The following is a 12138-nucleotide window of genomic DNA, read 5'->3' as shown; positions in this document are numbered from 1 at the left end:
AGTGAAGGTGGTTTGTAAAATCAAATGTGTTGTGGTGTTGTAAATACATTTAATCAAACGGGATTGCAACTAAACATCTATTTTCAGTTTTACCTTGTCTGTTGAGTACATTTCATGCTAAATGCCCTTGAATTAGGTGCATAAAAATATTTCTGACAGCTGGAGTGCTTACATGCCAAATGTCTGAAACATTAAACATAATAACATGGACCATGTGATATGAATAAAATGCTTTTTTAAAAAACATGAATTAAGAAAAAAATATCCTCCAGGTATAAGACACAGGAAAAACTTTGTTAAAATATCTTTGTATCAAAATTTCACTTGTTTTCTATTGTGTACATTTCTAGCAACTGAAGTTAGTACACACCTACAGAAATCTTGAGAGGGATACTCATGAATATCCCTATTTTCTCTTCTGCTTTGTTTTCTGGTATTCTATTGAGAAAAACTGTACAGACATATCAAAGTCAACAAAGACCTCAGCAGAGCAAAACTCTAACTTTCAGTCCAAGCAACCTTGTGCAAGGCAGGGTCATTCCAGAGCCAAGGAACTAAAATATATATGTGCCCTAGTCTGATCCTGTGCCAGGGCCAGGCTTTCCAGGCATCCGGGGAGAGCTCAGTGAGAACAACAAACTCCTCCACCAAGCTTGTTATTCAGGAGAAGATGAGAGATTCGAGAGAAAGTCCAGATTAACTCTGTAACTGGTCTGGAAATAACATGAACAGTTTCAAGGTTTCAGACTAAAACCGTATAATAATGACTGGCTAAAAAAATCTACACTGTCAGCACCTAACAGGCCAACTTCTACCTGTTACTGTAGTAAGTTGTACCAGTAACAGAAAGCAGGAAGATCCAAGTATCTCAAATATCTCATTAGGTATGATTTAAATGTCTCATTGCATGTAAGTTTGGGGAACAGGGCTGTTTGCCTTCCTTTCATCTGGATTTTTTGATAGCTCCTTTATTCTAAAGCTACTGACAAGAGTCTTTGTTTCCGCTGACTCTATGCCCAGAAAGGGAGTGCTTACCTGCATTTATTTTCAGGTGTTTGCAGATAGAAAATTATTCTAGCATCATGAAACTGCTGAAGAAAGTCTCAACAAATTCACAGCGGAATGAGATATTGAAAGTAATGACTTTTAAAATAATGACAAAGATTTCCAAAAAAATTACTGGAACTTGCTTCAAGAAGGAACAATTACAGCTCTGGTATTCTATTGAGAAAAACTGTACAGACATATCAAAGTCAATAGACAAAGATCTCAGCAGAGCACAACCTTCAGCCCAAGCAAGGCTTCCTCTGTACGTGAGGCCAAGCCATTAGGGTTGGTAGGAACATATGGACAGCCAAGACAGCTCTTGGAAATGGTATGCTGGACTGGGCAGCAGAAATGTCCTCTAAATCAGCTCTTCCCAGTCATAGTCCAGATTCTTGGTACAACCCTGCCTTCATTATTTCGTCTGCATGAACACTTTTTCGAAAAACATTTATGCAAGAGCAGCTGAGTCATGAGCTCTCCCATTCTCAGATATTCCTCCTACAAACATGGTTCCTGTCAGTAAGGAAGAGGGATAGTGGGGTATTATAATCTTTCTGTGTGATTCCAGCCCTACCTGGAACGAAATATGTGCCAGCTACTTCCCTTTTATATTTCTATGTATTGTGAAATATCTCTGATTTTTTTGTTCAAAGTTCAAAACATAATTTCTAATGCAACCTCTAGTGACGGTACAGTCAAAGTTGTTGCCTTTTAGCTCAGTAAATACAGTCTTGCTTGTAACAGGGCATAGACTTCCTTTTAAGTTAACAACACAGGTCTCCAGATCTGTCCAGGCTCATTATGGACTTGTTGTGACCAGCCTGGAGATTTGTTTGTGGCTTGTAGCAGCACTGTCTAATGACTTTATTCCCCATTCCCATGCTGCTTTGTAAAACTCAACCCTGCTGTGGCTTGCTGTGCTACAGAACTTTTCAGCTGAGCACAGAGCCCATATAATGCGTTGAGTTACCTATACCATTTTTAAGAAGAATTTTTTGAGGCTGCCTTTTTTTGCTACCAGCTTGCCTTTAGGTTCCTATCCTTTAAGTCCCTCATATTATGAGTTCATTAAATGGAATGATAATTTCTTTAACTGAGCTATTGTATGAGACTCCTTACAGAGGGTCACAGAAAGTGGGATACATCTTTCTATGAGACAGAGACCAGTTCACTGTTTTTCCTTCATTAATCAGTGGGGAACTAGGACTCTTTATTCATGGTCTCCAACTTCCTTAACTAAGTAATTAATGCATATGTTTAGGACTAATTTTACTTTCTCATTATAGAAAGTAGAGCTGTAAAGGAACTGTTGGATCAGCTGATGTATCAATCAGCATTACTGCAAGATTGACCTTTATTTAATAAGGTATTTTAATCAGCTTTCGGCTTTTAGTTTTGATGTCTCATTTACTTCCCCTTAAGAGTATCATCATTTAGCATATTGGTAAAGTATTTTCTTGATAAAATACTTTTATAAGGGCTTAGTCTTGGAATACATACATTAATAATAATTCTACCATCACTTGCCTTTTCTAATTCATCTTTCATCTCTGAACCACAACATATCAGCAAAGTCAGACTCATTCCTCCCCATTTAAAACACAGAGAAATGAAAAAATCAAAGGATAGATCCAGTAAGAGAATCAGGAATCAGCTATTCTGAACACTGCTCCCATGCTTTTGCCTTACTGCCACTCAATACCAGTCAAAAAATCTAAGTAGCTTCTTGCACACATATGAACGTGCTTGTAAACACAAAGATAGACATTTTCAAAAGGAAAGACCTGGAATTGTCTTGTAAGTCAGTATCAAAGAACCCAGAGTTCTGGTCTCACTTCCCCATTTCTTCCCTTCAGTTTTTACTAAAACCTCCAAAATACTTCGTTGTTAGAGATCACAGCTGGAATCTGAGAACATTCAACTTAAGGAGAGAACATCCTCAAACCAAGGCAGGTAGAAGATCAGTGTCCTACACAACATACTGTAGACTGATGTAAAGGGGGAGCCAAAAATCCTCTATCTGGAGCTGTTCTGTGTCATGTGACAGAATCCAACACACGCTGGGCAAAAGAGTGTATGATTCTAAGATACTGCAAAAGAAGATTCTGTATTTGCTCCAGTGGCTGTTCATACACTCCTTGAATGAAACTTCATACTGTGGGCATGCATCCTACAGCAGTGGTATGAGTATTTTCATTCTGCAGAGATTAAGTTCTCTCTGATGCAAAACACAATGAAATCTCCATGTTTATCTTATTTTTTTTTTTTAGAATATTATTTATATAGTTGAAATAATGGGCAAATGGTTGCCAATACTTAAAGAAGGAAATTTGAGGGGGGAAATGTATAAAAAAATCTGTTAGTTTGGCTTCGAGTTGTTCTTAGATTAAGTATGTCTTGTACTACTTGCCTACTGTTCTTTTACTCAGAGGTCCTTATAGCTCATTGTGAAGGTGATACCTGAAGGAAAATGGATTATAATTGAACAACGAAATTAACAAGTGGATCTAATTGCAATGGTGGTATGATAGATAAGCCATTTATTGGTTGAAGATGAAAGAGAGCATGTCAGCTCTTCACAGCTGTGGCAAAACTTCATTATTGGCTGACATGGCACAGGATCATGTTTTGAAGCTAGAAAGAGGGCCAGGAACTCCCAGCCTGGAACCCACAACTGTGGGATTCAAAGAAGAGTCTGATTTTTCCTTTGAAAAGGAGGGTATTTCAAAACTTCTTATTTTGAGGCAAGACATAAACCTTTTGACGTAGTTTCAGATTCCAAATGCATGCTGTGGGCTGTCTATAGTTATGCATCACAGATCACTCACCAATGAGTTTCTTCCACATTTGTCTTCTCAAATGGGAACTCAAGTGGCCAAGTTGGTTCTGAGTTCATAATCACCTTAAATGCTTTGACATGGAGCCACACACCAAAGGAGCAAGAGTATGAAGTGAGTGACTCTTGAACTCTTTAGAAAGGAAGGATAGGAGGAGACATGAAGAGAAGTACCAGTCTAAGAAAGGGAAGAGAGTAATAGAAATCCTGCATTTTATTTTGTACAATATTTTTATTTTTGTAATGTACATGCTAACTGAAACGAAAACATGCATACACTGACTTCTTATGTTTCATGAGGAGTTGTGGGTATAGATTTTTACAAAAAAGGGACTATATAATTATATCACAGAGAACATGAGTATACAAGGGTATACATGTTGTTCTGCCTGGATTTGTGCTCCTTATCACTACTGGGGCTGATGGTAATTCTTTTATGCATTGTAGCTACATGGGAAAACTTAAATTGGGTATCAATATTCACGTTTTTTTACCTAATTTTGAACAAGTTGGCCTGAATGTTTGTGCATTCATGCCATGTGAACTACATGCTGATAAGCAGCACTTTGTAATTTTGCAGTGGTTTGCACATGCCTTGTGACCTGAGCTATTTTCCTTTTGAAGAATGACAGCTGATGTGCACCCTGTCATGTTGTCCCTCCATGGGACAGGTGAGCTGCTGGCCTCCTGTCACTCAGCTTCAGAAACCAGGGCTTTTGCAGAAGGTTTTCTGTTGCAGCAGCGATACTGTGGGTAGGCCATTCCTGTTACAGAAGATGATTCTTTAGCCAAAGGTGCACAAATCTCCATGCAATACTACTTTTTTTTTATTTTACTAAACTAAGGGAATGTGTTTTCTTGGTGACAGTCTTTTTCATGTTTACTCTGCAGTGCCTGCAGCTCAGGCAGATGTATGGAGCCAGCCTTCTACATCCTGGAGAGAAATTAAGGTATAAATGTCAAGCAACTGGTAAGTCCTGGGTTGGGCACCCTGCACTCAGCTCTGTGATGAGCTCGCTGCAATGTGGCTGTTGGGAGAGATGTGGTGTAGTCTGAGTCCATGTAAATTGCAGTCACTGCAAAGTAGATGAATCCCTCAAATATTTTATCTCCCAGCTCCTTTTATCTATTTCAGCTCTAAGCTTGTAACTCCTGGAAATTTTTAGTGTAAATATCTGTGACCATATGGGCCCCAAAGATGAGTCAAATGTTAAACAGCTTGTGAAGCTGTTCTGTCCATTAGAAAAGCCACAACTGTTCACAAAGTGCATCATCCACCTGCTCTGACTGATACTACTTACAGGATAGTGTCTTCTGAATGCTCTTGTATTTATCACTTGTGATGCAGACCATATTAACACTTTCTACCATAAATGTAACTGCCTTGCATTCAAAATTTCTTTTGGAAGCTTCTCATTTGGAGTCCTCACCCTTTGGCCAGAACTTTAATTTTATGTCATTAAGACATTACAGTTCAGAATGTTAAATCATGTAATTGCAGAACACATCAAGGTTTATGCCTGATGTTGATGGCTCACTCAAAGTGGTGTTGAGGAAGCTTAAAGCTAACATGAATTCTAACTATATTTGTTATCACCCTGCATGCCATTAGTTTAATGATATACAGGCCTTTAAGTCATAACCATTCCTTCCTATAAATTGAAGAAAACCACGCAATACTGTTCTCTCTCCTCATTTTGCTAATGACATAAAGATAATGGGAAAGTCTTTTTATAAACACATTTTTTTTCTTCAAAAGGCAGTTTTTAAAAGGAAAAAGTAATGGATTATTGTGTAAAATTTGCATGATTGGGAAATTGCTTTAAATAGAACATAACCTGAAGAAAGTCTGTCAAACTTGAGTTATATTTCTCAGATGTGAAAGCCGCATGGTAGTTTACTCTCACACCGAAGAAATTAAGAAATGAGTAAGCACTATTTTTATCATGTAGTGAAAAAAGCAAACTTTCATTTATAGCGAAAATACAGCCATCTTCTGCCATGACTAATTTTAACAGTCAAATTCCTTACTTACAAGCATTCATGAACCTAGATAAATATATGGAACTGTGGGCATCAAAAGCACAGAGCAAGTGGACAATTCGGCATGGTAAGTGTACAGAGAAGCACAGCTTTTTCTTTTTCAGGCATCTTCTCACATTTTTACCATCCTGTTGTTTTCCATATACATTTAACTGTTTCTTTGCCACCAATGCTCAGAAACAGGTACTTGCTCAGCTACCACAGACTCTCATTAATAAGCCTGTGGGAGCTGATTTTCATCAGTCTCCTGACAGAACTATTACGTGATTAAGAAAACAACTGCCCGGACGTCTGATCACTGCCTAATAATTTCTTGTCCTTGAAGTTTTTTTCCACGTAAATGAACACTGTTGTGACTCTCAGACTTAATTTGTATCTTACCCCCTACTGAGCTACTGCATAATGTCATCTACATGCACAAGGCCAAGACTCAGCAGCACAGGATGAGCTGATAGGGCAAGCAGAGGTTCCTTTCAGGTACAGTGTTGAATGCTCCCCAGGTGCATTCTCCTGTAAAGCCATGATGGAGCCATGACTTTCCCTTAAGAGGACACTTTAGTTATCACTGGCTACAGGATGTCCATGCCAACATCACCATGAAGAGGAAGGAGTCACTGGGATCCCGGCCAGTGGACAGCCATGACTATCCAGCCATAGTTTTTGAGCCTGGAAGGCACCAGCAGCACAGGGATTCTTCCCTGAGAAAGGCATGTTCCTCATCCATATGTGCTAATCCAGAAACAGAAGACAGCATAAACCTGAAGGCAGTTCTCAGGCAGATGAGGAGGGGGAAGAAAGGATAAGAGCATGTCTAATATTCATGGCTACTTGTTATAAGGACTTTGACTTCATATTGTAAGAGCGGCTTGGAAAGCTGAGGCAAGTATTGCTTATATCCTTAGTCTTGTCTATATGGAAGGTGTGCTAGTGATATTTGCATTTGGCAGTACTTTGGCATCCTGACCATTTCCAAGAGATGCATGGCTACTCTGCATGTAGACTAATGCTGATGAGTAGTTCTCCACTATCTCTTAACCTGCAAGGGGACAAGGGGACGCAGTTTATGGGGTAAGTGCCAAAGCCCTCATGTGTGTTCAGGGCTGGGGCTCTGCCTGGCAGCAGAGGGGAAAATGCTGGGGGGCTGCAAGGGGATTTAGACTTGCCCTGCTGTTGCTTAGCAGAAGCTTTCCATGAAAGATGGGGGAAAATGTCTTTTTTAGAAGGCAAATTCACTCTTTTTCTTTTAATTTGAAAGACAATTTAAAAAGTGGTGATCATTAGGCTCGACTGTGAAGGGAAAAGTGGGGTAGGTCCCTTTTTGTTGACTTTTGATTTGTCTTGAACCCAGTGGTGTGGTATGTTTCTGTGTTTAATCCAAGGAACTTGAGCTGCTGAATGATTTTTTCTGACATGCTGAGGACCAAATGTTCTGGCAAGGCCCTGTGCCAGCGATGTGAGAGGTGATGAGGCTCCAGAAGCTGTTTTTTCTCACAAGCTGCCAAAAGAGATGAGTTTCTTTGATACAAGTAGTTGTTGTGTACATGAGCTCTGTATGGCGTAGACAAATCAGACGCAAAGGCAATGCCAAAAGTACTTGTAGCGTAGCTGTGAATGTTCTTCTGGTAAGTATTTTAATTTTCAAGTGCAGATGAATATTATCCTTACAGAAGGGCCACAGGGACAGTCCTTGAAACTGATGCCCTCAGAACAGATGTAAATATGCAATTGCAAGTGACTGTCCTAAACCCACAACATTAGTATGCTCCACAAAGGTCTGGAATAGTGCATGAAGTTCAATCTTCAAGTCCATATATTTTTGGGCTGAGGATGCTGACTGCAATCCAGCAAGCAGGGGCCTCTGTGCTGGTGCTGTCAGGTATACAGATAATGGTTCTTCTGGAGCAGGACTGAGACCAGCTATTTTTGTATGACACAGGCTGCCAAACAGCTTTTGATTTCTAATCTGGTGGTGAAAGGCTCCTAATATCTCTGCTATTATTAGAAGCAACCTACAAAATTACAAAGGTGGTGGATGAGTTGAATGCAGAATCCTGCACTTGGAGACAGTCAGTGAAACTAGCAGGGGATCAATTTGAAACAGATAAAAGAAAGTACTTCTTTAGCAGTCAGTAGTGAGCTTCAGCCACGCAGTGCTGGAGAAGCCGACAATATCAGCAGGTTTAGAAGGGATTAGACAGATCCAGGGACAACAGGCCCATTAAAAAGACAAGGCAGGGATGTGGCCTTTGTGGTATCTATCACATCAGATACTCAGCTGGGGTGCTGGGGGAGCACAAGGGGAAGGGGCTGCAGAAATAAGCCAAGCTTGCACACCTCAGAAAACATCTCTCCTCACAACTGCGTGATAAACTGCTGGTCCGAGCCAGTTTCATGTTTTTTATCTAGAAATGTGTTTTATCCCCAATGCACTGTATGAATATTCAGTTACTACACCATCCTAGATTCCCATGAGCTGACAAATGAGCTCAAAACAATACAATTAAACAAGAACCAGGAGTCTTCTTCATTCCTGGCTCTGATCCTTAGTCCACTGGTGCTTTGCATTATAGGCAGTTCCATTACACATCTCATTGCCAGTCCCCAGCACTCCCCCATTACTATATACTGTGCTAACAAACATGCTATATCACAGACATTCATATTACAATGCAAAATCCTAAAGGAACCAAATGAACAAATCTTGCATGGGGTACAGAAAAAGATGGAGACAGTGAAACGTAAATGGTAATGAAATACTGTAAAAGTGAGTAACACAATAACATCCCATCTGTAGCTCTAAAAGCTAAGTCATGCATAGTGCAGCAATTATGGCAATTTCAAGCTTTCTTAGATTTTTGGAGGCTGAAACCCAAAACTTCCTCTTGCCTCTTGCATTTATTCTTTCCCAGCAATGTAGGAAGTAAACCAGCATGCCAACTTTTAAGCATAAAATAAAATGAAACTGATTATTGTTTTTAAGCAATTGCCCTCAAGGCCACCCAACAATAGTGTTTCTAAAGCAGTCCTACCTTTGTTTTCCAACTTGAGCTCCTCTGCTAGCAAGCTGTCTTGTCTGTTTCCAAGCACAAATGCCAGAAATGAGAGGATCAGGGCATCCAAGATTCCAATAATTGCCAGGATATATGCCCAGCGGACTGAACAAGCCCCCAGCGTGTACTTGTCTGTCTTTTCACCACACATCCGTTTTACCTCATCTGAATCCCAGCCATCAGGAAAAATCATACAACCCAGGACGAGACAGGCAGCTTGGAGAAAAAAGAAAAGGAGAACAATGGGATAATGAGACGAAACTTTCATTTTGATGAGAGCCTACAGAATTATCATTAAAGCAATGCACTTTTTCATTCTGAGCTTCAAAGCTAGGCTACTGAAAAACAAGTCACAGAATTACACGCTGTGATTAAGTATTTAATACAAAAACCTGAGATACAGTATCAATTGCACACCTTGCTTAAAAAAACCTGTTACATCCTGAGTCCCTGGTTAGATTTTGTATCACTACAATCACATTTTCCTGGTGAGATCGATTTCTTCATTTTAATATGAAAGGATCACACAAAAACAAAAGGGCAAAAGGATTAATAACCTGGATACTCAAAGGAAACACTGGGTTACTGTCAAGGGGTCAAACAAACCAATCAGGTTAAAACAGAGGAAAAAAACTACCTATCATTTCTCATAATCTAAGTGCTCGTAACACACATAGGTAATAGAAAGGGATTTTTTTTTGTCAGTTGGCAGTACCCCTTTAACTGAAATATGTTTTATGCATAAAAATTATACTCCTCAAAACACAACTAATGACATTGTTCCTCTAGGAAAAATAAGGTATCAACATTGCTGTGAGCTTCTGATCTGGTTTACCTGTGGAGCCAGCCCATGACATCTCAAACACAAAAAAGCGCTGATCCTTTTAACACCAAGAGAAACAAAAAGCCTTTACCTGCATGGAAAGACAGCCAACACTGATCACTAGCTCTGCTGGGCAGGGGCAACTGTACTGTGGCAGGGACAGAGGCCACAGTTGTTTAGCTGTTCCTATGGGATTCTTCCAAGAAGATCCTCGAAGAGCAAAGAGGCTAAAGTTAGCTCTCCTGAAGTTGTAATGTCAAGCAGCACACCATTTCTTGTGAGATCCTCCACTACCTATGACAAGAAGTTGTCATCAAGGCTTTCCAGGAAACTCCTGGACTGTTTGTCCTTTGCTGTGTTTCTTCTCCAGCAGATGCTGGGGTAGTTAAAGTCCCCCACAGGAATCAATTCCTGTGACTTTGAAACTGCTTCAAGCTGCCCGTAGAAGGTCTCATCCCCTTCCTCCTCATCAGGCGACCTGTAGCAAACACTCACAACAGTCACCCTTACTAGTCTGCCCTTTTATCCTAACCCATAAGCACTTGACTTGCTCATCATCCATCCCAAGACAGACCTTGACACATCCCAAGTGTTGCTTGACATAGTGGGGCATAGTGAATGAGGCCAGTGCCCTCCTGGTCTGTCTCTCCTAAGCAGTGCGTAGCCCTACGTGACAACATTCCAGTCATGTGAGCTATCCCATGCCTCCACTCTTGCAATAAGATCAAAGCCCTGTGACGGCACACAGATCTCTAGTTCCTCCTGTTTGTTCTCTATTCTGTGTGCATCTGTGTACAGGCATTTATAGAACCATTTGATTGTGTCAAGATCCCAGTAGGGGTGCAAAGGGACACCCCATATTCCTGTCTTGTAGTTACGTCTTTGTCTGCTTGTGCTTGATTGAGATAGTCTCTCAAGCCTCCATTTGTTACTAGTGTGGTTGCTATAGTTCTCTCCTTCCCACACCTTGTCACTGTCAAGCCTGGTTATGTCGCTGTTCTCCTTCAAATCTAGTTTAAAGCTCTCTCAATGAGCTCTGCTAACTCCTGAGCTAAGATCCTTTGAGATGGGTGGGACCCCATTTGTTGCCAGCAGGCTTGGTGGTGTATAAACTGACCTATGATCAAAAACCCAAAAATTTTCCTGGTAACACTAGTGTTGAAGCCAGGTAGAGTCATCTTCAGCAGGTGAGGATGTAAAAATAAAGTAACATAAGAAAAATATTAAAAAAATTATTATGTTGAATGGGTTCATTCCTCAGTTTCTATTGCATTTAAAAGAGTCAGAAAATCCATATGCTTTCAGTAGTTGTTTGTGCTGTCTTTTCTAACTTGGAAACAAGCACATTTCCAGCATTAGCTATTCTTTCTTAGTATAACTGATGAGAAACAATGGATCCTCAACCATCTTTTATAAGTCTAATGTTATATTGATGTACTATGCTCTAAATTGCAGGCAAATGTACTAATTGAAAAGAACACATTGTGTGGCTTTCAGCCTTTTAAGCACTTGTTGAGCCAGACCTTTGCTTGGAAACCACAGCTGATACACCAAGTAGCTCGTGCAACCAAAAGCTGCTCTCACTGTGGGAACTGCAACAACTTTCTTGTCTTTTCTGTCCAGAAAAGCACAAGCACTGTCAATTTGCATAGCTCTAACACCCAAATAAAAACAGACTTACACTGAATCAGTAAGATGAAATACTGGAAAAGAGATGTGTAAACAGAGCTCAGGAATGCTAGTTTCCTTTTGACAGCTACACAATTGCTGTAGACAAGGCCTTGAAAGCATGTCTGCAGAAAACGTCTGACATAGAATAAAAGCTGCACCTAAGGCATTTGAAAAATTCTTCCTGAACAGTTAATTTGTGTGAAAATATAACAGCTTATGATACTTTCAAGGGCAATTAGATCAGAAACAAGGACTATTAGGTAAGGACCAATCTACACAGAACATGCAGGTTGGACAAACTGTAAATTGCCTATTGCCTGCCTTAACTCATTTACACAACTACATATGATCTTCCAAAGATCTTAGAGACAAACTGTAAAATAATTTGTTTTCTTGAACTGGTTACACACACTTCCAGAAAGAATATTTCTCATAGTCAACACATAACCGTTGCCTTCACACTTTCAAGGAACTCCACCAAAATGATGCAGCAAATCTGCAAATTTCTGATATTCATAAAAATGTCTATATTTACCCAGCTAACTGTGAACAACAGTTCTCTTTACTATATAACAGCAACTACTAAAGCCAGTTTACTTTTATTAAGCATCTTCAACATAAGAGGAAGCTTAATGCTCAGTTAATGATCAATAGACATAGGATTTTTC

General features: G+C 39.9%; 1 protein-coding gene across 5 annotated transcripts in view; it reads right to left on the bottom strand.

Moving 5' to 3' along the window:
• Nucleotides 1-12138, bottom strand: part of LHFPL3 (LHFPL tetraspan subfamily member 3) — a 245899-nt gene that overhangs the window by 71131 nt on the left and 162630 nt on the right. For all 5 annotated transcript variants that reach the window (XM_032689219.1, XM_032689220.1, XM_032689218.1 and 2 more), the window contains exon 2: nt 8956-9192. In XM_032689219.1, coding sequence (XP_032545110.1) covers nt 8956-9192 — 237 coding nt within the window. The remainder of the gene's footprint in view (nt 1-8955; nt 9193-12138) is intronic.

This window comes from Chiroxiphia lanceolata, chromosome 5, assembly GCF_009829145.1.
Source record: "Chiroxiphia lanceolata isolate bChiLan1 chromosome 5, bChiLan1.pri, whole genome shotgun sequence".
Lineage (NCBI taxonomy): Eukaryota > Metazoa > Chordata > Aves > Passeriformes > Pipridae > Chiroxiphia > Chiroxiphia lanceolata.
The sequence above is the reverse complement of the archived record's forward strand: the minus strand, read 5'-3'. Positions and strand labels throughout refer to the sequence as shown.